Source organism: Candoia aspera, chromosome 6 (genome assembly GCF_035149785.1).
Source record: "Candoia aspera isolate rCanAsp1 chromosome 6, rCanAsp1.hap2, whole genome shotgun sequence".
Lineage (NCBI taxonomy): Eukaryota > Metazoa > Chordata > Lepidosauria > Squamata > Boidae > Candoia > Candoia aspera.
Window position 1 is genome coordinate 58102016 of NC_086158.1, and position 27015 is coordinate 58129030.

Genomic DNA, 27015 nt, shown 5'->3' on the forward strand with positions numbered 1-27015 from the left:
TTAGACATACAACAATGCAGCGGAGTCCCTATACCCAACAAGAAAGAAAAGATCTATATGAAATCCTTATAGAAATAGCTTCTTTTTTTTAAAAAAAAATGTATTATTTCTTTCCAGTTGTGATTTTTTAAAGTTGGATATGCTGAAGACTTTGGAATAGAATGCGCATGAAACAAAATTAACACAAAGATTTCCTGCAATCATGGATGGAACAGCAGCAGAGAATAAAACTCATTTTTTCCAATTGCTGATGCTTTATAATCACTATTATTTTCTGAACAGCTTAATGAACTATAAATAGAAAAATTTATTGTTTATATGCCTGGAACTAAGTATTCTTTTTCGAACAAGAAAGCTTTTGCCTCAGTGTTAAAAGCGAAGTGAGTCTAGACAGAATGAGGGGTGTCCAATTCTTCAAAAGAGCAAGACCTTATTCTTACTGTATTTGGTTTTATAAAAACAGTGCAGCGGTAACATTTGTGGGGCAAATTGTTACAAGGGAGCCCATTTTAAGACATATCAGAAGAACTTGACTCAAGGGGAAAAAAAGAAAATGGGAAAATATGCTTTGCTTGTAGAAGGTGAATCAAGTAGAGATTTGGGGGATCAGGCCAAGAATGCCTAAAAGTATTTTTGTCCTTATTTCACAGTATATTGTAACAGGAATGTTCTCTCTTCTCCCTTTCTCAGCAAAATACAGCTGAGATTGCTGGGAAGGAAATGTGGCAGACTGTCCTCCCTATTTGCCAGTCCTGCTCCTAAAAGACCAACTTTACCACTGCTGATGATTGTCAAGATCATGAAAGACTCAGAAAGCCCAGAATCCTCTGAGTCCAGAAGACAGACTGATGCTTTGGTGTCTATCCTGAAAGAGCTCTACCATCATTTGGCCTGTAGGTGGAGATTAATTTCCTTGTAAGCATTACTAACCATATAGCCTGCTCAGTATAAAGGCTTGAGTATCAGACACTGGCTGCTATATCAAGGGGAAGTTGTGGCCACCAGTCTTGCAAAGACCAAGACTTCCAGACTCAACACACACTGGTAAACTGGGAGAGAGCAGGCATGTGAAGAGGAGCCAGAGAACTTATAGGCACTCCAAATGACCAGGGGCTGTGTGTTGCCTACACTGCCCTAAGACTAGCTGCTCCTGCATATAGCCTTCTAAGCAAACTCATTTAGCACCATGCCAGAAAGCACTGTTCCCACCAATTAGCTATTATTAGCTTTAATTACCTCCAATTAGGGTCTCTCATAGAAGATGCAGACTCAAACTAGATACCCTATTCAATTTTGAAGAAATCTCCTGTGGGAAAGAGAACTAACAAATCTCTGTTTCTTTTTAAGTTTTATGTATGATACAGGATAGTCTAGGTGGAACCCTTCTTACATTCCAGAAAATATCTTTTCACCAAATCAAATCAAAATGGCCTCACAACCCTTTTTAAAAACAGCTTTTGTTTTAACATTCATCTCTATTTCTCGTTTTCATCCATTTTCTTTCCATCAATTCCTCCAACTCTGCTTCTATATATATGCATGTGTGTATGTGTGTGTGTGTGTGTACACATATATTCCTTCCCTCTTCCCTCCCTGCCAATCAGTTATAGACAATGTTGAAACACTCAGCTTCATGTTTTCCTTCAAAGTCTTTACTTTGGGGCAACTGGTCTCATAGTAGGCTGTAATGACTTTTAACACCCCTTTGTCCTCCCATTACAGGCTACTCAAACAACCTCAGTGGCCCAGAACCACATAAGACCTCCTGATCCATGGCTGCTGCATGAAGTAATCCACGGTCTTCTTGCCCATCTCTGCATAGTGCTGATATAATTTTTAAATTCAATTTATATATTCACTAAGCTGCTTAAATGTGTAATAAAATGCATGTTATTTTTATCTAAGCTAGATCATTCTTGGGTTTCAGGGTCATTCTAAAATGAACAGGAAAATGATCCCAATATACAAATCAAATATTTAAATTATTTATCTTCTACATCTGATCTTTTTCTTCCAGGAAACCTTAGGTTCACAATGTCATTGCTAACTTCTCATTTGATCTGCTTGTTGATCAGTCTACATATTTCCCATGACTTGGTTCTGATGTCACAGCAAAAGTGGCATTTCTGTGGTAGATACTGCTGTCCTAGCTTTGCCACAGCACTGCCAATTACTAACATACTGGCATGTAAATCTTGAAGGTGGAAATAGCACAGACTTGCCTGATACCCATCAATGTGTTACTAGAATATTTTTTCCCCTTTGGGATTCCCCACTGAAAGCTCAACAATGAATCATCTGTAAATCTCTCCAGCGTCCAACATATAACTGCCAGAAGAAACTTCAGTCCAAGGCACATCTGCCTGCTTCCCCCCCCCCCCCCCACTGTATTAGCAAGTCAGCAGATGGTGTGTTTTCTTTTTAAGGTGCTGCTTTTCTTTCCTATCATGCACAATACAACAGATGATGGAAGTCACACCATATTTACCCTTAAGCAGCTTTCCAAGAACAAATACGACTAGAGCAGAGAAAGCACGATACAGTCTGAAGGCTCGTTGGTTAAGCTGTTCTGTACTAATGGACATTTTATCATACAGATTATTTTGAATCACAAGCTGCAAATCAGTTTGGTTTGGTGTTTTTCCTTCCGTTCCCCCATATCATTTTATTTACTTAAAACATTTCTTTATTGCATTAATCTATGTTTAAAAAAAATGCTGAAAGTGTATAAAAATAATATAAATGCACAATTAAATCAAAGAAGTCTAAATACTCAAGATAGGTAAATATGTGAAAAATGTTTGAGATTAATGCTTGAAATTCAGCAAGGGTGGTGCTAATCTCAGGGGTATGTATGTATTGGATTGCTGGAGTTTTATGACTGAAAAACGTCTCTCCCATAAGCCAATGGCCAGAAAGCTGTCTTTCCTGACTGGGTCCCTCTGGATGTGACAACTCCTATTATCCCTATAGGAGGTTTGATGGTAGATGAGTGGGGATGATTTGTATTATGGCCCAGCACATTAGAGGGCCCACGTTGAGGAAACTCATAGTACATGAGCAGATTGCAGTGGGAATAGGTTCTTCTTTGAATTCCGAGTATGAAGCTGTTTACAGCTAATTCTTGCAAAAATATTGGAATAATAAATGTCAAAATCACAGCAAACATACGTAATAGTTACAAATGCCACTGCCATCATTAATTCAACTCATTCAATATTATTGAAGCTCTTCGCTGAAGTAGTGACAATCTGAACTGATGGTATTAAAACCAACCATTGTATTCACATAGTTTTTCATAAATCTTAACAGGCCATGCACATGCAATATTTAAAAATGCATGCATTAGTCTCGTGTCAAGCATATTCCTTTGTAAAGCATTTATACACTGTTGGAGGTCTAGTGAATCTGTTTTCAAGCAGCATTTTCAGTTCAGTAAAAATGTATCAAAAATTTGGCTGCACCACTAGGAATGTCTATTCTTGTTGCCAGCAAATTAATTTATAATACATCTCAAATATTACACTTAGAGAGAACTGGTACAAGATGTTTTACTGCTGGTTCATTACTCCAGGCTTGATTGCTAAATGAGTAATTCCCTTTCTGTGAGATGCTGGAAAAGAAATAAACAGATTGGATCCTTCTTCCATATGTGGTGGCAACGTTGCAAAGCTCAACAATACTGGAAAGTACTTCATCATAGAATGGAACAAATTTTGAAAGTCATAATCCCATTTTATTCTGAGAGATTTTTATTAAACTTCACTAAGCCATATATCCCTCCAAAATTTACTGAACTGGCATTGTACACATTAACAGCTGCAAATGTTTTATATGCTCTTTATTGGAAAAAAATATTTGATCTCCTCTATGGAAAAATGGCTAACCAGATTGTGGGAGTGTGCTTTTATGTCTAGAATAATGTCGTATTTAAAAAGTAAAACTGACATAGAACTTGATTCTATTTGGAAACATTTTTTAGATTAAAATCCCAAGCATGGAACTGTGTCACTTCCAAAATATGGGCTTTAAAGTTTATATTTTAATTTGATAAATAATCTACATATAATTTACAATATTGTCTTAATGTATCATTTATTGCCTACAACTTTTTTTCCCTTCCTCATATTGACTCCAATTAGGTTAACTAAGTATTTTTAAAGTTTAATAGAGACATGTTTTGATTTAGAAATTGGGCCTGTACCACCCCATAGTACTTTAAGCTTTTAATGATGCATTGGAATATTGTATTAGAGCATTATGGCTGGTTATGACCTTTAAAGCTCTTGATGGCATGGGCCCAGGTTACCTGAGCAACCATCTCATCCCAATTACATTGACCCGTCCCACCCAGTCTGGCAGGAAGGGCATGTTACGGATCCTGTTGGCTAAAGAATTTCAACTGGCGGGGTTGAGGAGAGCCTTTTCTGCTGTTGCCTGTTCTGCTGTGGAACCTCTTGCCCCCTGAGGTGAAGTTGGCCCCCACTCTTTTGGCTTTCAGGGAAAGCATCAAGACCTGGTTCTGCCAACTAACTTGGGGATCCAGGAGTGATAGGCAGCCCTGGGGCTGGTTGGTGGCTTAAGATGCTCTCTCTGCCCTTTAGATTCCCTCTTTTATCTTCTATTTTTTGTACTTTTACTATTTTTATAATGGTTTTACAATTTTTATTTGTAAGCCACCCAGAGTCACTTTTATAGTGAGATGGGCAGTGTATAAATTTAATAAAAAATAAAATAAAAAATAATTTAATTGGGAAGTACAATAAATTGGAAATGGAGAGGAGGAAACTCACCAGCTCAGATCCATAACTTGGTTTCAGATATTCCTTTCTTGTGGCATAAAATAAACCTTTAGGAGGTTTATTTTCAATAGATTTGAGTGATTTGAAATTTTAAGCCACTAGGGTTATAATGCACTTGCCTTGCTATAGCTCATAAGCAAAACCACTAATGCTGATAGCTAAAGTTTCTATTCTTCATTCAGTAGATGGATAGCACTTATAGACTGCAATTCTATACACACTTTCTGAAAGTAAGCTCTAATTAATTAAATGAAAGTTATTTGGGACAGATATGAATATATAACACCATTAGATAATATTTTTAGATTGATGGAATTGTAGGGTCGATCTGGAATAATCCATCCCATTTAATTCAGTTTACAAAATGAACTCTGGATGGATAAGAATCCAGAATTATGGTTAAATAAATCTATACTTTATTTCTTGCAGAGTAGTTAGTATAATATTAAGTATCTTATTCCAACACCATCACCTAATTTATCATTTTTCATACCTATGTAAAATATTCATGGGGAATTGAAATTAATACTGATCTTAAAGTATTATGTTAAAATAAAACAGATTTTCCTTTAAAAAAATTCTCACACAAATCAGAGTATTTAGTATTTGGTACCTGTGTATTCTGTAGTATCCCTTATTACTGATCCTTTAAATACCCCAGAAAAAAAAGAAAAACTAAATGGATATAGCTAACATTTGATTTCAGTGTTAAGAATCTTATAATCAGGTGTATACTGTCTTTGAGCACAGAAGTTCCTATATGAAATATTAATGCTGAATCCTATACTGTATTTATGTATTGTTGTTGTTGTTTAAAGATGGAATATGTGCAGTGGCATCACAACATCTTGTGTCAATGATTCAATAAAATGAAATGTCATTGACTAAGGAAGTATTATCTTCTGCCCATCCTATCTGTCCCCACCTTTTTAACTAGGGAGGCATAATATGTGATTAATGTGGACTTTTCAATTAAATTTTAATTTGTACCTAATGTTAATATACTTTGAAATATAAGCAGCAATATTTAATTTGTACCTAATGTTAATATACTTTGAAATATAAGCAACAAATCCTAGCTGTCCTGCTAAAGTTACCAAGAAGTGTGAAGCTCTATTGTCTAACAAAAGACCAGCCTCTTATTTCTTAAAATATTATAAACAGATAAGGAAGAATCACCAGTTTATGATCCTCAGCAAAGTGCTGTCCAGGGTACTGATCATAATTCTTGAAGGTCACATATAAACTCTTATTTATCTATTTACGTTCTTTATTTTATTACATGTCTATTTTGAATTGTAAGACATTTATACAAGAGGGTTCTTATTTTATCCTCACAACAATTCTTTGAGGTAGATTGAGCTGAAAAATAGATTCAGTCGCTCCATCACAGGGTATCAGTATACTTGGGGAAAGCAAAAATTGTTTGAAAAGAATGAATCAAGAAACCCAAAATGCCATCACTGTCATCACCACTAACAAGAATATGCTCAATAGCATGTTGTTGAGTGCTAAGTTACAAAACAATATTAGAGAACAAATAGTGGTTGTAATAAATTGCTTGATTGAGTAAAACACGTTTGGCTGACTAGTACAAGAAAAGCCATAGCTGAAACCCTTAACTCAGGTGTAATTTTAGGAAATTATTGTACCCCTTTTGAATTACTCACTGCACAATTACAATAGTAGGTAGAATGTGGAGGGGGGATCTTTTGTCTAGTAGACATGCATAAAGCAGGCATTCATTGGAGGTAGCTTTGGTTGTTTTTGTATTTTTAGTAGAAAAGTAGAAAAAAATAAAATATTTGATATAAATAAACGATAATGATCATTTGACTAAGGAAGGTGCAACCTCCCCTTTGCCAATTTTGAGAGAATGACAAAGACAATGTGTGGGTACATGAAGGCTAACTTGTAAAGCATTTATGCTAGGCAGTCCCTGGGTTATAAACATGTTCCATTTGAAGAATTGTGGGCCAAGCTGATTATTGTGCACACTGGAATTCACACACATGCATGTGTATAAAAAGTGGTGGTTATTTTGCACATGGGCAAAATGGTGGGTATTATTTTTGCACCTCTTGGAATAATGTAATCTAGGTACTGTCTGTGTACAAGGCTGATGGACTTGCATTTTTTTTTTTGCTTTTTAGAGCATTGATGAAAGTTTGATTTGAGATTTAACAATTTTATTAAAATGTCTGTTACAAAAGACACAGAATTGGACCCCTATCATTTTAAAGCACTTATAAATAATGTATCATTTAAGTTATCTTCCTAGGTCTTATGTGGGAGAAAACCTCTGGGAAAGAAGTATAGTTAATCACTTCTCCACTGTCTGAAAATTGTGCTCTAAATACTGGGAAGGAAACATATATAAGGAGTTCCATTATAAAATTTCCTTTTGTAAATGTTTTTATAAATAATAATGCTTCCAAAGTTGCTGGATGGGTATTAATAACTACCCTCCATGTATATTAAGTATTTTCCTGTTAGACCATGGACAAGCAAACTTTCAGTACCTGGAAATCATGCTTAAAAAAGAAAACAAAGCTAGATGGCAGAAGTCTGTAGGGGGGGTTGGCAGAAATATTGTGGTATTACCAATGTGGACAAGGCCAGAGTTTGTTTTTCTCTTCAGAAGCTATGTATTTTTGAGTGACAGACAACTGTGGGAGATTCTGTGCAGGGTCCTATTATTAGAGGGACCTGCAGCAGGATTCTTTTTGCCCAGAATGTGATGTTTTGAGAAATTTATATCTTACTCGTATCTTAAAAGTAGATCCTCAAAGTTCATGTCCTCAATTTGATAAATAACCAATACTGGAAAAAAAGAAACCTCTGACATAATCACTACACAGTACACATACTACATGAGTGTATCTCAGAAGTCCCCAGTCTTCTTAGGCTGGTGAGCATATTTGAAATATTGAGTACTGTATGTTAGGACACTCTCACAAAATAGCTGCTATGGTAGGCAGTGTCACTGACAAAACATTAATTTACTAGAAGCCTCCCCACCCCCATTCTAGCTTTGTGGGATTCTCTCTATTATTTTGATTTACTTGTGGGTATATGGGCATAGTTTCAGACAAAGCACCTAACTGCAGCCCTCTATCAGTTTGATTGTCTAATAAACTTCTCTGAGGTATATGTTGACCCCAAAACATTCTCTGAAATAAATAGTATGAGTGGAGTTGACACTTTGCTTTGCAGCATGCTATTTTCCCATAATAATTAAACAAAGAAAGACATAATTAATCCCAGATTAAAGCAGGTTGGGCATCAATTCTTCTGGGTACCAAAGGAAAGGTCTGAATGCTGGAGCCTGTGGGTCCCACACTGGCAATTCAGGCGTACATTGATGGAACTGAAAACATTTGCAAACTGTTGCTTTTTTTCTTCAACACAGTGAATTGGCCTCTTTAGACTCTTTTTAAGATATTTCACTGAAGTCCAGGAAAAGCACACCCTGCACTCAGCAGGAGGTGGAAATGGCATGGTGGAATAGGAGACAGGAAACTCAAGCAGCAAAAAATCTAAGCCAGCTTGAAGTGAACATGTACAACATAGTCAAGCATGAGCAGGATAATCAAGCTGATTGAATGGCCAAATCAACATTCCCAGTCTTGGGCAAGGTGGGGTGCATTATCTTGGATTATCATTGTGATGGTTGGTGGTGTAGTTGCTAAGGATACTGTGAATTGCTGTCTCACCTCCATCCAAGCTCCTCCTCTATAGTATTATTAAGGGTTTTTTTTTCCCTTTTTGACTTGACAGCTGAAAATTCTAAAATTCTAACTAGTGCTCGTGTTTGGGGGTTTTTGGACCATAGGTTTGTTAAGCTTTGGCCATTTTGGCACAACCATTTATATTCTGGTGGTTTCTGGAATGGACTCTTGCGATAGGCCTGTTCAGTACCCTCATATACTGAAATCGCATGCAAAGATACAAGATCACACTACGAAGAATAGTTTTTAGCTGTGATTTCCGCATCAGATTAAAAGGCCCTTGAGCCCACACAGGGCTCACCCATGCATAAGGGAAACCAGCATAGAAGAGATGATATTTTTTTCACACACTTAATGGGTGGCAAATGGAGGAATGGCCATTATGTACAACATTGGCATAACTGAGACAACTCCTTGATTCTCTCACAATCAGGTTCTTTCAGTGTGTCAGACCAACAGGTGCAGCTTCTCTAATTATCTGTATGTGAGACTGTATTCAGAATTGCCTGGAAATTAGTTAGTTGAGCTGGATTTTCACTGATCTTTGTCAGGCTTGATGTGGCTTTAAACCTTACTTTAGGTAAGAAGAAAGAAGATTCATCATCTTTTAATTGCCCATCTTAGGCAGACTGGGGAAAGGTGACTCCGCCCCACCATTATATTATACTTTTTGTAAAATTCTCTCTCCAAAGGTGTTTTCTGGCACTCTTCTGTCATCTTTTAGGTCAAGATCTGGTTACTTGTAACCTTCCAGATGTTGCTCAACCCCCAGCAGGCCCAGCCCAGATGTCCCCTAAATGGGAATGCTGGGAATTGTTAGTGCAGCAACATCTAGAGAGCCACAATTTCCTTACAACTGTTATAGCTGCTGGGACAGTTATTTTTCTTTTCCCAGCCTTCTTGTAGAAGTACCCTTAGCTATGTGGGTACTTGAAGAAAGTGTGCAGGAACAGTTAAGGCAACTCAGTTCTGGGAAAGGACAAGGCATGAGAAACTCAAAATATGTCCTCTTCGAGTCTGTTTGGTATAAGAGGAGGCAGAAGGAAAATCTGGCAGGCTTTCAAGATGCTGTTATTATACCCTCCAACAATAAAGTAGCATTCCTATAATCCTTCCGCTGTCTGTTTCCTGATCTGGCCTACTTCAAAGGGCTGACATCTCTTGAATTACTGACATCATTTTCTTTGTACTGGCCTTCTAGTGTCTTTGGTGCTGTAACTCATAATGTATTGTTTGTAGTTTATTTATTGCAGATTTAAATGTTATTGTAAACTTACCTGAATATTTGGGAGGTTAGTTTATACATTTTACAAACCAGTCAACTATTCGCACTTATTCCTGGTTTTAAAACTAATTATTTTATCTTCCTTGATCTTCTTTGGCTCCTCTCTACCTCTGGTTACAATCATCTCTCTCTCTCTCTCTCCCTTTCTCTCTCTCTCTCTCTACTGTCAGATTGGGAGAAGTGCTATCACCTTGGTTCTTGTAATAAGGGTGTTGCAGCTTCCCACACACTATTGACCTAAAAAGAAATCAAACCTATTAGAACGAAGTCCTTCCCTGAAGTATATGAATAACATCTTGAGAGCCATATGTTCTTTTTCACTTTCATAGAGACTGTTTCCATGTTTGTAATTTTTTTATTATTATAATGTATGACAGGTGCTCTTTTCCCCCAGACTGCTCAATCCATACCTGCATGATATGCTCATACATTATGAGAAACACTAATTTATATGGATGAATATGGCAGTCATCTTCAGACATGAATATGTAGAGCAATTCTGGGATTGATACAATTAAAAAAACTATAGGTACAAAGTTATCTCCTTATTGATTAAGCACTTTGAGATTAGGCAATGTTGCCCTAACAACTAAAGGATTACCAGCTAGACTACAAAAATCCAGATGACTACTATATGGCAGCCAAGAGTGGTTGTCTAGATCTATGAAGCCCAGCTATGTTAGCGTTACAATCTCACATCTCATCTGAAGCTTCTCAGTTGCTGGGGAAGGAACTGACATGATTGAACTCAGAGTTGTTAAGTTGGTTGGTTGTTGTTTTTTTTAATGCAAACACAATCAGGTACACAGTTCCTGATTACCCTGACTTTTATGCTGGAAGTAAGTGAGGTAACTCATGCTTTTACAATAAGAGATATGGTAGGAGACAGCCTGATTACAGAGAAGTGCTTGAGGATTGGGATCTTGCAGAAGTCATACATTAATTGGTTCAGCCTCACAGTAGAATTTATCTTTCTGTGTAATTATGTATGTGTATATATGTGCTCATTTTCTTACATTAACATAGGGTGGCAAGAGAAAACCAAACGAAGTATTCCCTAAACAGCAATAATTCCCCATATTATTTAAAATTTCAGAATAAGGAAATGTATAAACATAGGAAATCAAGAATATTGCTGCAGCCAGATTTTCTTAATAGATTACATAGCTTTAAAGTATTCCCAGTCTCACCTCTTGTCCCATTCCCTTCCAAGGAACTGGCTTCATAACTAGATTAGGATCACAGTTTTGTCAGACTTCAGTAGTAGAAGTTTTCATTTTATTCCATTGTGCACTTATTTTGGCTAAAACCATTTTCTCTTTCAAACTAATAATAGAAAGCTTACATATTGTAAAATACCAGATCCATAAATGATCATGCAGTGAGATATTGCACAAATATGCTCAGAATTATATCCTTCTGATATAAGCCCTAGGGCATATCCCTACAAAATTTGAAGATGGGAGGGAGAGGGACTTCTTACTTAAGTTGGAAGGAATAGTCATATGTCAAAAAGCCATCTTAAGGCAATAGTTAAGGTAATATGAAATGCACAATTAATGAGGAAATACATTAATTAATTATAATCAAATGGTATTACTAAATTTATGAATCCATTTTTCTTGAAATAGAAATTATGTTTTTGGAGGATGGTGGGCGGGTCGGAAGGAAGGAAGGAAAGAAATGAGATCTCTGAAAGAGCTTTTTCCTAATATGTGGTTCAAATGAAATTGTTTATTTTAAAAATCAAAGGGACTCTCCTTCTGCAGATTATGTATGAATTGCACAGTTTGGTGTAATGGAGATTTTACAATGCAGTCCTCTAAGTAAGCTGTATTTATTTCAATGGGTTTTACTTCCAAGTAAATAAGTGAATAGATACAATGAAAAATGAAGAGTGGTTGAGATTGTGTAATGATTAGTATTAATCACTTTTACTCCTTCAGGAAACTGCATTGAAATTAAACGTTGTTTGTATTTTTTTTCCAACTACTAAGACTTTTAATCCCTGGGGCACAAAAGGGACAAGTAAGAGTAGATCAACAAGGTTCAGAGAAAATTAGATGAGAATCAGACCTATCTTGGCAATTTTCTGCCCCCAACCCCCCAACCCAGATTCTATTGGATGGCCGATGTATGAACTAATAGGAGGCAGATTCTGAAATCCTTCTTTGGTGACACTAAGTAAGGTGAGTAAGTTGGGCAGAATCAAATATACTGGCCAATATAATGCACTAAAAATGATATCTACAGGTTATAAGGAGGTGCACAATTTCAGTTCTAATGGGCAATTTCAAGAATCACAAGCAACCTCCACCTTACTATATGTTATTTAGCTACTCAAGATGTCATCTGGACGCACACCCTGCAGAGTCACCTTTTCAGATACAGAGTTGATTGCTGAACATCCCAACTCCCGGTGTTATATCTTTTGCTTTACACAAGTGGGCTGAAAGTGTTCCAGGGAGTTCTAAACAGAAGACGAAAATAGCGATCTGTCATCATATAGATATATTTCACTCTCACCACATAAATACAAAACAGTCAAATATCCAGAACACTCCAAATAAAGGTTAGTAGCAGGGGCCTCACCTTCACCCACAGATTCATTCTTATTTTTTGTCTTCACTAGTTGCCTAAAACTTCAGACGTAAATAATTTACAATAAAATTGTGACAGTTTTCGTGTTATGCGCTCGCTCTCTCTCTCTCTCTCTCTCGTTCTTTCTGTTCTAGAGTAAACTCTGTATGTACTACATCAGCCATTTCACTTTCTTTCCTTTTTCTTTTTGGTTGAAAAGTTTGGTGGCGGCACATATTTTGTACAGTGTAAACGCAACGGATCAAGTGTTTTTCCAATTCCCCCCTCCAAAAACAAAACAAAACAGGGGAAAAGTAGCTAGCTAACTACGTGGTATTTTGTTTCTGTTTGCTACTTCTGGCAAACTCAAAGCGTCAGGTGAAAAAGCAGCAGCAGCAGCAGCAGCCAGGAATACATCTGTGGTTAATGGGAGACTTTCAAATAAGGTAAAGTAACAATTATTACATAGAGGATAAAATAAGTACAAAATCAAATGGGACGCCACTTTGCATTTTGCATTAGTTTAAAGAACAAACATTTCAGAAGAAAATCAGTCAGAAGGGGGCAAAAATCGATGCTTCCAGTTTACATTCAATTTATTTAAAAAGTTGAATATATTCTGGTGGTTTTAGGAGAGTGCTGAAACTGCAGGCACATCAGTAATTCCATAACGCTGCCTTGTGGTTATTATTTTCCTGTTCTGCAGAGACCAAAATCTGATCATTTGAAAAAGCCTGTCTATAAGGATTTTTTTTAAGCTTCATTTTTTCGCATCCGCATATTGTTAACGAGGGGTGTGAGCAAAGGTGGTATGTGTCTATTTGTCTGGCTTCCTTCCAGAATTTAACAAAGAAAAGTGGGTTATGCGATTCTTTTAAAAAATAGGCTAGATTCGAGATGCAAATACCGTTAAGTCTGAGAGCCTAATGTAAAATATTATTATTATTATTATTATTATTATTATTATTATTATTATTATTATTATTTTGGCGGGGGGGTAGGATCTTGGAGATGATTGCAACATTCCTAAAACTGTATCAAGTCGACGTTTACTTAAAGTGAGCTTTCTTCGTAAGCATTCTTGGGTCAATATTTCAAAGCTAAATCAGTTCCCAACTGCGTTACCTGAAAGAAGGACGGTTGGCCTCACTCGGCTTACACCCACATTCACAACTTGGAAATGAGACTGCAATCCTACGCGCACTTACCGGAAGTAAATCCCATTGAAGTGAAACTGCCGAATACCCGCGGCGCGCCTCCTTCCAGTTAAGTCAATAGGCTTCACGCCCGAGAGTTCAGTCTGGCATTGGGGCATACGGACGTCGGGGGGGAGGCTGCACGCTTCTTCAGGATGATGTGCAAAATAAGTTATCCCTTGGCAGGGTACTGTTGCCCGTGCTGAGGGGGCCTTTCTTAGATTTGTGCTTTAGGAACCTTACAACACTGAGCAACCAACATCTCGCCCGGCAGGCTGGACTTAAAAGGCTGCGTGGGGCTACATACGCGCGGACAACCCCCACCTTCCCCGCACAAAATACACTTCAGCTCCAACCAACCTTTCCCGCTTCAAGACTCTTCCCAGAAACCCGCCCCCCTTTTAAAGTCAAAGCTGCTTTCTCGCGTTGGCAGTCAGCTTGAAGGAAAGGGCGTCCGCGCCCAGCAATTGAAACCCCTCTTTTCCTGCCCCCAACATGAAGTCGCCTCAACTTTAGGCTTCCCACCCCGCCCCGTTTCTAAAACGCTCGCGAACGCGGTCCTCCACAAGGCGAGGTGTGCTCTGCGCTTCTTCACCCCCCGACCCCCCCCCCTTCCAACGTTCAGCAGCTCGCGGGCCGTTTGTCTGGTCCCTCCGTCTGTTTACTGCCAGCGTGTGGCTTCGGCGAGTTGCTTTTCCCGGCCGGCGCTTCTCGAGGGCTTTCGAGGGCTGGGCGCGCCGAGAGAAACCGGGGCGGCTCCTGGTTTGGAATGCACAGGCGGGTGGGGGGAAGCGGAGCGGGGGAGCAGAAACCGCGGGGTGGATCCGCCGGTGGGAAAGAGCGTGTGGAGGGGTGCAAGGTATACTGGAGAGGAGGGGGCATCTAACGTATGGAGACTCCATAAATAACCAACACAAATAGAGAGGATAAATATAAATACAGCGAGAGTCACCAAGAGTCAGTCCAGCGCCTTTTTTTCCGCGCCTTCTTTATTGGCGGTCCGGGAGTAGGGCTCGAAGGCAGAGGAGCTCAGATACCGGGCCGACAGTTCTTGCAAGTTCCCGGCCAGGGATCCGGCCATCGCTAACGGGTTGGAGGAGAGCCGGCTGGCCACCGAGCCCAGCAGGGTGGGCACCGGCAGGCTGAAGAGGTTGTGGCCGCCGGGCGGAGAGGGATGAGCCGGCCCGGCGGCTGTGCTACTGACGGCCGGGTGGTGCGGAGAGCCGCCCGCGGTCCCTGATCCTGAGCCGCCAGTGCGGCTGGCGAGGCTGGGTGCTCGCAAGGCCGAGCCCAAGGCGCTGGTGGCGCAAGGGGGAAGAAGGCCGGGCAAGCCGGGTGGGGAGAGCAGGCGTCCTTGCTCGAGCAGCCGTAGGACGCTGCAAGTAGCCGCTGTCTCGGACACCACCGACTTCATCTCCGAGTCTTTGCCCTGGTCTTTCTTCTGCTTTGTGCGTCGGTTCTGGAACCAGACTTTGACCTGCAAGAAGGCGAGGGAAGAAGGCAGAAGCACAGAGTCAGCGTCAGCTAGCGGGGCCTAGCAAAGGTCTTGGCCTTCTTAGGCCCGGAGCAGGAGAGAAAAGGCCGCAGTTGTCCCTCACACCACCGCCCTCGGCCTCTTTCCAGAGGCCTCCCTAGGAGGACAGCGCCCGGCTGGGGAGATCCTGGGGAGACGGAGATTTCCCTGTGGGAGTCAAGCGGCGGAAATTTGTGTGCGCGCGCGCGTGTGCAGCCGGCTGGGAGCGCGCGGATGTCGTTGAGCGAATGGAAGAGCGAGCGTGCAAGTCTGCTCATTTCGATAAGGATCACGAAGCAACGCTGCACTCTGGAAAGTGCTACCGGAGTGGCAGAGAACTGCAGAGACCACAAAGGCTTCTCCTCCAGCGCCTTGAAGACGCGCGTGTATTGTGAACCTGAGCTGTTTTGGGCAGGGGCTTATTATAAGTGGCCAGTAAAAGCCTCGGCATGTGCATGCATGTGCATGTACTGGGGAGCGGGGGTGGCACCTCTTTAACAAACTAAGATGAAAAAGCATTGAGTGGAGGAAGCCGCCGGCTGCGAAGCTTCTGCAACGGAACAACCGCGCCCCGTCTTTCACACCCTCCTTTAAGACTGACTGGATCCCCTCAACCGGGAGTTTTTCGGGAACAAAGAAGTTTGGTGAGGGATGAAACCACCACGAATTAATTGAAACAGTCCTAACCTCTTGGAAGGATGTGTCTAACCATTAGCCTCTTAGATCCCCGATACAAGGTAGTATTTTGTTGTTATTTGGGCGCTCCTAAACTTGCCATTTCTCTCCCACGTGTCTCATCTGCGGCAGCAGCTCCGGGAAGATATTGGCTGTCTTAGGTTTTTCCGAAAGGCCAGGGAGCAAGAGATTGTCCGGTGCTCCACCGCCCCGACTTGGGCCTGACCGATCCCCATCCCGCCAGCTACTTCAACCCTCTTCTGGACCCTTCCTAGTTATCCTTCGCTTAGATTCCTATGACAGGCCACGCTTCGGCTCTTTCGTATCAAGGGCTAAATCTGACAGGCAAAGAAATGCTAATTAGCTTGTCATCTTTTCAAGAAATACGAAACCAATCCTTACACACTTAGACTCCTTCCTTCCTTCCTTCCTTCCTTTCCTTTCCTTTCCTTTCCTTTCTCCCTCCCTCCCTCCCTCAGAAATAAAACCACACCTACATTTCATCCCACTCTAGTACTTCCTGTTCTCCTGCATTGTAAAACTACAACAATTTTCACCTTATTTCCGTAAATAATATATTTAAAAGCATCAAGTACATATAATACAATATTTTCCAATAATATATCTGTTTCTCTTTGAATTCGATCAGCTATTTCATGTTTTGACTTCTTAATGATGTTTTCAAATTTCTCGGAGCATTTCACTTAAATCATAAAATCTCCCTCTCTTGCACGTGTGGGCGTGCGCTCTCTCTCTCTCTCACACACACACGACTTTTCCTATTCTCTTTCCCACCAACGCTTTATTCAGCAAAGCACAAGTTTCTGCACAGTATTTCCTTCCTGTGCAGAAAGGGAGCAAATGACTATTTGCCTCTTGTGTTGTATGCACATGGACACCCATGCACACATGCACACACACACACACAGAAAATGGCCTGCCTTTCAGATTCCCCCCACCCCCAGGCCTATTTTTCAGGTTCTAGGACTGAATGAAAGAACAGATTTGGCTTTCAAAATCAGAGCAGGCCCATTTGGGGCTGATCTCATCGTCAGAGCCGGCCCTACTTGCAGGCACTCGTCTACCGCCTCCAACAGCTAATCTGGTGGCCAGAAAGAGCAACAAAGTCCTTGATATTTAACACGGTTGTATTTTTCACTAGGAAGTGGTACTTGGAGGAATTACTACCTCTGATGGCCAAAGAACTTGGCCAGACTTAGGGATTCTGTACCTCGATGGGAGACAACGGGTATTTGCTGAGAGCAGATGGATGGGACTGCTCATCCTTGAGAGTTTCAGAAAATACAAGTCAAGTGATACAGTATAAACATGAATAGCATGGCTCTGTAGAAAACAAGATCCCAAATCCACAGAGGCAGTAAGTTTATGAAGCCAAAGGAAGTTCGGTGAAATCCCTGCTAAGTATTCAGTTTCAATAAATCTTCATCAGGCAAAGTTGATTTAAGAAATGGGAAGGGGAATATGGTCAATCTTGGAGGCATTCCTGAACATCTTCACACAGATGAAAGAATAGTCTTTTGCTATCCATCTGACCCCTGCATTTATTTATATATTACCAAGTGGCTTTTGGCTATATACATACATACATACACACACACACACACACACACACCATTTTTTGCAGAAAGGGGATGCCCATTTAAAAGAAACGAAGTCTCCTTCAAATGGAGCTCAATTTTTGATGACTTCATGGAAACATCTTCATTTTGAGGAGCAGTGCCGAAGTGTTTTGCCATTATCTCCTTCTGGGGTATTTTCCCATTTCCCAGTCTAATGGACAGCCCAGAATTCCAAGGAGGAATCTCATCCAAGATTAACCAGGCCCAATCCTGTTGGTTTCCCAGTCCAAAGAAAGTCACACAGGTGCTTCCACCTGAAAGTAAACCGTATCTACATAAAGCATGTCTAGATATGCATGGTCAGATTACAGTACTATTCATTCTTACACAAGAATGTGCTCCTTGAATTAAGGGGAATTATTATTATAATACATATTAAATTATGCAAACACATGAGTAGTTACCTGAACTATCACCTGCTTTTTTTTTCTTTTTGTGTGTCTTAAAAATACGTTTCTCAACCCAAACAGTTGTTGATCAAACTACCAAAACCAGGGAAACAAAAAAGAGTCCAGTAAAGATCTGCAAAGAGACCTGTATGGCTTGGATTCTTTTCAATATGCCACAATCAGAATAAAATCTTACTCCCTCCATTTATTTTAATTTCAGCAATGCTCAGGACAAACACTCCAATGCCCCGTTGTAAATAGTGGCACTTGGATATACACAGATTTATCGGAGGAGAAACTCCATTAACATCAATTTACTTCTGAAGAAACAAGCATACCATTTGGTATTTTTAGAACCACAAAATGCTGAATCGCTTAAAACCACCACCACCACCACCACAGCAACATCTCTGTAACTGCTGACAAAGTGTTCAGGTAGCAAATAAATTCTGTATTATTGTCACCTGGTGGAAGCCCGGGGAACACACTGCCATTCTAGCTTTTAAGCTCCTGACCCGACCTAAATGCATAGGCTGAAAAGCCTTATTGACTATAGCAAAAGAAAAATATTATTTGTGTAGCACTCCACTTTCTCCAGAAAGACTCTGCTTTTCCCATAAGCTATGGATTCTCTAAGCGATATTTTGATGTGTTTTCTGATTCTGTTTTGAAATTTTACTTTTTTTCCCCAGGGTCTGGTCTTACTCTGTTGAGACGGGATCCTCGCTACTCCTGCGGTTTTCCACTCCAGGATTGTCTTCCAGAAGCCCTCTCTTTAGCACTGATTGCGGATCTGTATGCATGTGTTTGTGGGGAGACAGTTTCTTCAAAGATTCTTGTGCGTAAGTACACAGGACTGGTTCTATAGTTCTCAAAAATCATCATAGAGGCTAATTAATTTTTCAGATTAAATGTTTACAGTGTCTATGAGTGATTTGTGGACTTAGAAACAAGTCTTGCAGTGGCTCCTCATTCCTCGGAGCCAATTTATTTCTTGGGATCTTAGCCTCTGGCGTTCAAGGGCGTTCACACCCTACTGATACCTACAGCTTCCACTTCCTCCAGGTATTTAGATATCAATCAAATCGAAATACTGCCTCTTTGAAAGGGAACTTGCAAAAGCCTGAAAAGAGTGGAATTTTGCTGTGTGCCCTAAGTTTAGGGTCCTAGGCTTGGTCATCTCTGGATGGTGTTTAGCTGCAAAAAAAGGAAGATTGGTCCTCAGCACTGATCACACCCATGCGGGAAGCTACCCCAAGTGTTAGCTACAGCCCTGCAGGCCTGGCTATTAGTGAGAAGCCCCTCATCTCAAGGGGAAGAGAACTCTCCTGTTCAAGAGTAGGGCTGGAACCATTGCCCCAGCCTTCCCATAGTGATGCCCCTCAGATGTAAGGGTAATGCAATTGTCAGAAAAGCCAGCCAGCAAACTGACTGGAATTGGGGCAGCAGCAGCCTTAAGACCTCTGGAAGGAAGGAATCACCTTGGTAAGCTATGCTACTCTACTGCTTCTTGTGCGTAGTGGGGCAGAAAAACCTCCTTTTGCCACCAATGCATTTGTGTCTTTAGTACCTGAGTTTCTGAGAGATTGAGCTGCCTGGCCAGCTCAGTTCTTTCCCGTCCAACCACGTATTGGCACCTCTGGAATTCCATCTCAAGCCTATAAAGTTGTTCGGCAGTGAAAGAAGTTCGAGTCCTCTTGGGGCGGTCGAGATCAAGCCCTTTTGGAAGAATAATCTCCCTGATGGAGCCTTTGGCATCTGGCAAAAAGAGAAGGAGGCATGTTTAGATCCAGAAGGAAGGATGGATCATGGATCTAGTATTTAGGAATTGCGCAGAAAAGCCACTCCAGTCAGAGCAAGAAGCCTCTCCTGGCCGGGACTGAATGAATCCCCAGGATTTCCTGCTGGCCCAGGCACTGCACTCTCAGAGTGTCGCTTATAAAGCAGGCCACCATCCACCCCAAGGGAAGAGCTCCAGCACAAAGAACTCCAAAGGAGCCTCACAGGTTCCAAGCCAGCCTCACCATCACCAGAGGCCTATGAGCAGCAGTCTCTGCCTTGCAAGCTCACACCTGCTGGGGCCTCCCTTGATTTCCCTGCAGGGCAAGCACACCAGGGAGCCATCTCCAGTCTGCAGCTCTGATGTCCACCTTCCACAGTCCTGCTCCTTCTTTTCCATGCTGGTGAACATCAAGTTGCCTTCATGGCTGTCCATTTTCTGCTTGGCCTTGATCTCATCACAGCACCCCAAATATCACTAGCCTCTTGCCGGTGGAGGACAACCTGATTCAAATGACATGCCAATTACATGTATGGGTTTGCCATAATTTTTACCTTCCTAATCTGTGCGGAAGCAACCCTAGAGTTCCAAGACTTGTTTTCTTTTTTCAGCTAAGCTTGCTGGAGGTCATCCAAGATGAGTTATTGTTTATCAGGCCTGGTTTTCATTCACATGTGAGCAGAATGAAATATTTTTTAAACCTATAGGCACACACATGGATGTGCAATTTCAGAAATGAAAGACTGATTTGATAGTTTTGGAATTTTAACAGCAGTGGGAAATAAAAGTTCCCTTGAAATTATTCTACTGTTGGATATGGGGAGAGGAGGAAAGAAGAGAATAATCCAGGTTAGAATAAAAGAACAAAAGAAAACCAAGGAATCAAACAGTTATGTAAACAATTCATTAAAGTGAAGGTGTTAAAACTGATACAGCCGAATAACAGCAGCAGCAACCACCACACCACTTTCTGACAGATTTTGTTACTCTAAAGTCACTATCAAAAAAGGTGCAACCGCCAAATACTTGAGCTTCAAGGCTAAGGAACGCTTGGAGGAAAGACTTTTCTCAGGGTGGCTATCTCGTCAGGCTAGAAAGAATTTTCTGCTGTTGATGGAAATCAAAGAATGGGACAAAGGTAATGGATTGAAAATAAGAAGCGCCCCAGTGCATTTCTTAATAAGTCCCCAAAGGTTCTTTTTCTTCCTCCATCTCTTTTTTTCTTTTTGCTTACCTTTAAACCATAGGAAATGGAAGTGGGTTTTCCCCCCCTTTTCTTTTTTTAGAGGGCAGGGAGATATTTCAAAGAAGCAGTCTTTTGCAAAGGGCTGAGGCTGAAAACTCCTATGGAGAAGTTCTATTGAATCCAGTGGGTCTTACTCCAAGGCAAGTGGTCGAAGAATTGCAGACAGAATCTAATGGGATCGAAAAAGGACTTAGCAGCCTTTTGCGCCCTTAAAGCAAAAGTAAACTAGGGAAGAAACACAAGCAAGGTAGATCTTAGCTTTTCCTTCCCCGAACGCTTGAGAAGTACCCGGAAAAAGAAAACATCATCGGCATACACCCCGCCCCAGCTAAAATGTAAGGTTTGGGACTTAGAGCCCTCCAGTTCTTGGCAACCCAGACAGCAAAAATATTCCTAGACTTTTGAAACAAACCAAGAACAGGAGGAAAGAGATAAAAAGAATGAAGTGGAGCCATTAGGAAACCTCAGTCATTCATCTGATTTTGAAACGAGAAAAACGAAAAAAACAAAAAACAAAAACCGAAAGTAAAAACGAAAGGAAAGCAAGCAAGCGAGCGGGAAGAATTCATTAATCGAAATTTCAGAACGTAAAGCGACAGTCCTACCTCGGACTAGTATTCTTCTGCAATAATCCGGGTCAGCGGAACTGGATTTATTTTTATTGCAATCTTCCGGGACGCCCGAAGCCGAAAAAGTCCCTTGCGGTTCCTTCAAAAAAGAATTCGAAATATTTCCTTCGGAGCTTTTGCTTTCCTTGCCTTCTTTATGCCCGTTCTTGGAGAGCCGGTTGGTTTCGAGCTCTGAATTGCATCTAACGTCCATTTTGTCTTGTTTCCCAAACATGTAGTGCAATATGGTGTAGGGGTTTGGGTTTTTTTTTTTTAGTGGGGAAAAAAAAGGCGCGGGCTGAGGGTGGGGGGAGGAAAAGAAGCGAAGAGAAATCTGTGCTGAATGTCGCCCGGCGTAGGGTCAGTTCGGTGAGGAGCAAGCGAATCCCTTGAAGGCGAGACTCGGTCCTTCTGCTGGAGAGGCAGGAAATCGGCCGCTTCCTCAATCCCAGCGTCCTAGTGCGAGTGTCCAGCTTCTCCGCGCCCCAATGATCAGGTACTCAACAGTGCAACTCTAAAATGATTTAATGCCTCCCTTATTATGGAGAGGGATGCAGTTGTTAGACACCCAGAGGGACGCGCACTCGCTGTTTCAATTGATTACGGGTAATTTTGCAGCCTCCACATTTAGGTTACCTCATGAATACACTAAATTGTTTGGATAATATATCACATCGTAATGGGTGGTTTGTATGCTTGTCCCCAATCAAGTCGAGTTTAGCCAGTGAATAAACTGAAATGATTGGCCTTGCTTTCAGGAAACACACAATCAAAAGGCTGAGATTTCCAGAAGGAGAAGAAGGAGAACGAGAAGAAGGATCAATTGAAGAAGCGCGGGGATGGGGGAGGGAAAAAGAAAAGGAAAGGAAAAAAAAACTTTTGACAAGATTCAGCCTGAATTGTTAGGAGCCATTAGCAGCCATCATTAACTTTCTCCAGTTTGGCGTTCACCTTTCCTGATTTCCCGACACGTTCATCCTAGACACGCCTCAGATAGAAAACAAACACAGAGAGATCTGGAAAAGGCCGGGCACTTGACCAAAGGGATCTTGGTAGATCTTCTCCGCGAACAACCACCGAGTCACCTCGCCAAAGGGAAACACCGTCAACCAGTTGGGGTGTGTGTGTGTGTGTGTCTGTGTGTGAGAGAAAGAGCTTTGCCTTGGTATGAATTCTCGATCCCAGAAATAAGGGGTGTTTTGTTTCCCTGTTGGGAACGGGGAGAGAGGGCGAAGAGGGTGTTACACTGGAAGGATCCCCTAAACGCTTCCCTCTACTGCCTACCAGCCATCTTACAACTCTTTTCTCTCGTTCAATGCAGATACTTGTAGGTGTCCCCCCCCCGCTCCCCCTGCACGCCTTTCATAAAAATTGAACACATTTGCAGAGCCTACTCCCCCCCCCCCGCTTCTAAAAAAGCCTGCTTTGTATCCAGACGGATCCAAGAAAGAGAAGGAGCGAGGAGGAGGAGGAGAGTGCGGGGCAGATCTCAACTGCGTGATCTACTAAAGGGGCGGGGAGAAAGAGCGAGCGAGCGAGCGAGCGAGGGAAAAGTTTCCCCCTGGCTATTTCATTGTCTCCGCTACAATATCTTTGAGAACCGCAACAGCCAGTAATCCAATAAGACCATTGATTAGACGACAATGATTCAATTCAAGCGCCTGGCTTTGTGCACAGAGCATGCTCCAGCCTTTCTTGTCACCTTGCAGGGCAGAAGCCCTCTTCACGCTGCTCTCCTCATTCAGGCCTTTATGGGAAATGTAGAGCGAAAGGAGTGAAAGATGGCAATTATCTAATTGGACTATTAACAAACAATTCTCCGAGTGTGGCTGTCTGGCATTGGTTCTTGGGCGGGGTGAAAGGCCGCCTGTTGCACTGGCCCCATTCACAAAAGAGTTGCAGGGGCCAGGCGAGAGGAAGAAAGCGGGGGAACTTCTCACAGAAAATCCGAGGCGGCTTTAGGGAGACGTCCTTCCAATCCCCGCCCTCTTAGACACCCCGCTTCTGCTCTCCCGAAGGCCGGGGGACGCTGGAAGAGGGAGGCTGGTAACTGTCTTTAAGTAGAAGTGACGACACCCGCCGCTGCCCACCAGAAGCGGAAGGGCTAGTTACCCCGAAGTTAGTTTGTGCAGAGGAAGAGGCATCCCTGCCGGAAAATGGAATTCACTCCAGATACACCGCGAACGATTCATCGGCCGTATCTGAACAGCAGATGCCCAGAAAGAGACTTTTTCAGTGGCTCGCCCCAGCCCTAACCTTTGCTTCGCCTACTACCTCATTCAAGACTGAGCTGGAGACCTTCCGCCTCTCTTCCCACAACCCTCTCGGTGCAAGGGTCTGCCTTTGGAATCAGTTGGCCCTAAACACCTCTTGTCATTAAAATAATTTCCACTTTAATACACCTGAAGCCTAGATATCTAGTTGGCAGCTGCATGCCACTTTCTGACAACTGAGTGAAGGGGTCCTAAGTGGGGAGCCTTCCTCCCCAAATAGTGTCCTGGCTTGTCCCCGATGTTGAAATAGGATGCTACCAATTGCTTTTGGTATATCATATACATCTAATCGCATTTGTTTTTAATAATAAAAGATGTAATTTGGGTGGGTATAAATGAATAAATACTTCGGGTGTAATAAATACATACTTTATTTCATTGAGGTTCTATTATTGTTGTTACTTTTTATACTCCGTCTTTTTGCCTGTAGAACACTTGAATATATAATCTCAAATAAATACATAACATGCAGTTTTTCTGAGAAAGGGAGAGAAATAATACACAAATGGACCGAGAAGAGCTACCATGTTTAATAGATTATCAGTAAGAGTTCCTGCCTGAACATTAGTATTAAAGGCAACACTTACCAGCCCCTCCCTCTCTCCCTTATATCATATGTGGAACTAAATAGGCATGTATATGACTGTGGATATGGAAGCCCTTTATACATCTTTCCTTCAGGGGTTCAGGGTGATGTACGTGAATCTCATGTCTCTTCCATACACGTTTTAACCTCAATCTGATAAAGTAGCTTAGGCAGATAATGAAAAATTGACCTAACCCCATTTAGCAAGCTTCATGACTGAGTGGGAATTAGAATCTAAGTCTCTCGTGTCTTAGTGCAGTTTTCTGATGCAAACTTTCTCAACTTGGTGTCTTCCAGTTGTATTGGATTACAGTTCTCATAATATACAGTTAGCATGGTCAACAAATTTCTGAATTGAAAATATGGGAGTTGTAGTCCAGCATGTTTGGAGGTCAACAGATTGGGGAACGCTATTCCAAATATTAAACTGTCTAGTTAATTTCTGTGGCCCTCACTGAAGCTATCACTCTTACACAGAAAAATACATCTTTACACTCCGTGTGCGTGTAACTACTTAAAAATTATAGTTGCCAATCTGTGGTATTTGCTGCTGTATTTGATGGGATAATGTAGGGATACTATTAGTGTACCTTCGGTACCCCTGCACCACAGTGTCTCTTCCTAAATTAACTGATGTGGCAATAAACTAGCCTAGATATCTTGTCCTAAGGGACTTCGACAGTGAGGTTGCCACAGGAATTCATGGCTGTCATGTAAACATGGACCTAATATAATCTGGCCTCATGAATTGGCAGGGCACATGTTGGATTTGGTATTCGGACTGGCTAAAACAGGTAATCTGCTGGTGCTTGAACTCTCTGAAACTCGTCATGGACAGATCACTTTCTTGTTAGTTTTAGACTGGTGCCTGCTACAAACCTCTGCAGAAGTGGAAGACTGGTTAAAATGGTCTGACATGGATACCCAATAGGTCAGGATGACTTCCTGAATGTGCTTGGTGAGTTTTCCACCTCAACTTTTGGTGATACTGTTGAAGCCCTGGCTGACCACTGGAACACAGAATTGGCCCAGGTAATCTTCCTTCTTTCTTCCGTCTTCCCTCTTTGGTGCCTTCAAGTAAGTGTTGACTCCTGGCAACTGCTTGGACAAATCCCTGCAGTTTTCTTGGCAAGATTTCAGAAGTGATTTGCCATTGCCTACTTCCTAGGGCTGAGAGAGAGTAACTGGCCCGAGGTCACCCAGCTGGCTTTGTGCCTAAGGCAGGACTAGAACTTATGGTCTCCAGGTTTCTAGCTTGATGCCTTAACCACTACACCAGACTGGCTCTAAATCAGCATATTGGTTTACCAGAAGCTGAGAGCAATGAAGTGGAGGGTTGGTAGACAAGTGGAAGAATTCTTTTAATGGATCACATCAAATACAGGATGGTCCCAATGGTTAGTAAACTGAACCATAGTGTCCAACACTGAAAACTTCGGGAGTTCTCATTCAGAGCACTGGAGTGGAGTGCCATTAGGATGCTGATGACCGATTTTTACTGCTCCTACCATCTAACTCTAAGGAAGCAGTTAGCAACTTTGAATGTTGTCTAGTCTCAATGATGACTGGTGCTGTTGGTAAGGAGAAAACTGATCTTGGGGATTAAGGTGAAGCCAGTTTTGAATGGGGCTGCACTTTAAGCTAAGCCCATTCATGTTCTGGGAGTATTCCTTAATCTTCCAGTGTCACTGGAACCATAGTTACCAGTTGTTCTGGAGGAGTTCACTAGCTCTGATCATTCCTGAGCTGATTAGACTTAGTGATTGTTACCCACATTTTGGTTACAACCCATCTTGACTATTGTAACATGCTTAATGTGGAGTTACTTCTGAAGAGTATCCAGAAATTGCAAGAGGTGCAAAATGCTGTGGCTAGGCTGCTAACTGGTGTAAGAGAGAGAGAGAGAGAGAATATATTGTGCTGACCTTTAAATCCCTCAATGATTTAAGGACTGACTATCTGGGGGATCACCTTTCTGCTGTGAATCTGCCCGATCACTTAGATCAGCAAAAGAAGCACTCTAGAAGAGAACCTAAATGCGGGAGTGGGATGGGGAATTCTCTCTGAAAGAGAACCTGAATAATAATAAAATAATAAACCTCACTGTTAGAAGCTCAGCTCTCTGAGATATAGAGGAGGGACTTCTCTTATGTGGCTCACTGGAAGGTGGATCTGGCCCTTCCTCTCCCATATTTAGAAAAATGGTAAAGACAGATTTCTTTCAAATCCATTTGAAGTTTTTTTTCCCCCAGAATATATTTAGAAAACCAAACAGGATTGATGATCAGAATTGTACTCTGATTCTAACTGGACCAGAGCTAATTTGGTCCCTAGTATATGCATCCAGCCACCTAGTATCATGGATATGTCAGGCCGCTATCACTTGGGCAACAGCTGTAAATAAATACATGTTTAAAAAGAATGACTTAGCTTGATGTATGAGCCCAGCTATTCGTGTGCATAAGGAAAAACCCAAGAAAAAGAATAACGAAACTTTCTGTTAATACTTGTATTATTATGGAGGATAAAGCACAGAGGTCTTCAGTGAAATGCACAAGTCCATTATCTGACTGCTGCCTCATTTTAAATAAACTATGTTCCATGTATTATTAGAAAAACACTGTCTCATGAAAGCACCCCCAAAGGTAAACGAGACAGATCTGCCCAGCTTTACTCTGCAACCTGACCAGTGTCTGCGGCTGAATTGTGAG

At 41.5% G+C, this 27015-nt stretch overlaps 1 protein-coding gene across 1 annotated transcript; it reads right to left on the reverse strand.

The window, feature by feature from the left end:
- Positions 1-14542: 14542 nt before the first annotated feature.
- VAX1 (ventral anterior homeobox 1) lies at positions 14543-21961 on the reverse strand. The gene is made up of 3 exons (XM_063307214.1): positions 21443-21961; positions 19382-19569; positions 14543-15071 (listed from the first exon to the last, which is right to left on the reverse strand). Exons 1-3 carry the CDS (start codon positions 21678-21680, stop codon positions 14553-14555), a joined length of 945 nt encoding a protein of 314 aa, XP_063163284.1. The 5' UTR covers positions 21681-21961; the 3' UTR covers positions 14543-14552.
- Between the last annotated feature and the right edge of the window lie 5054 nt (positions 21962-27015).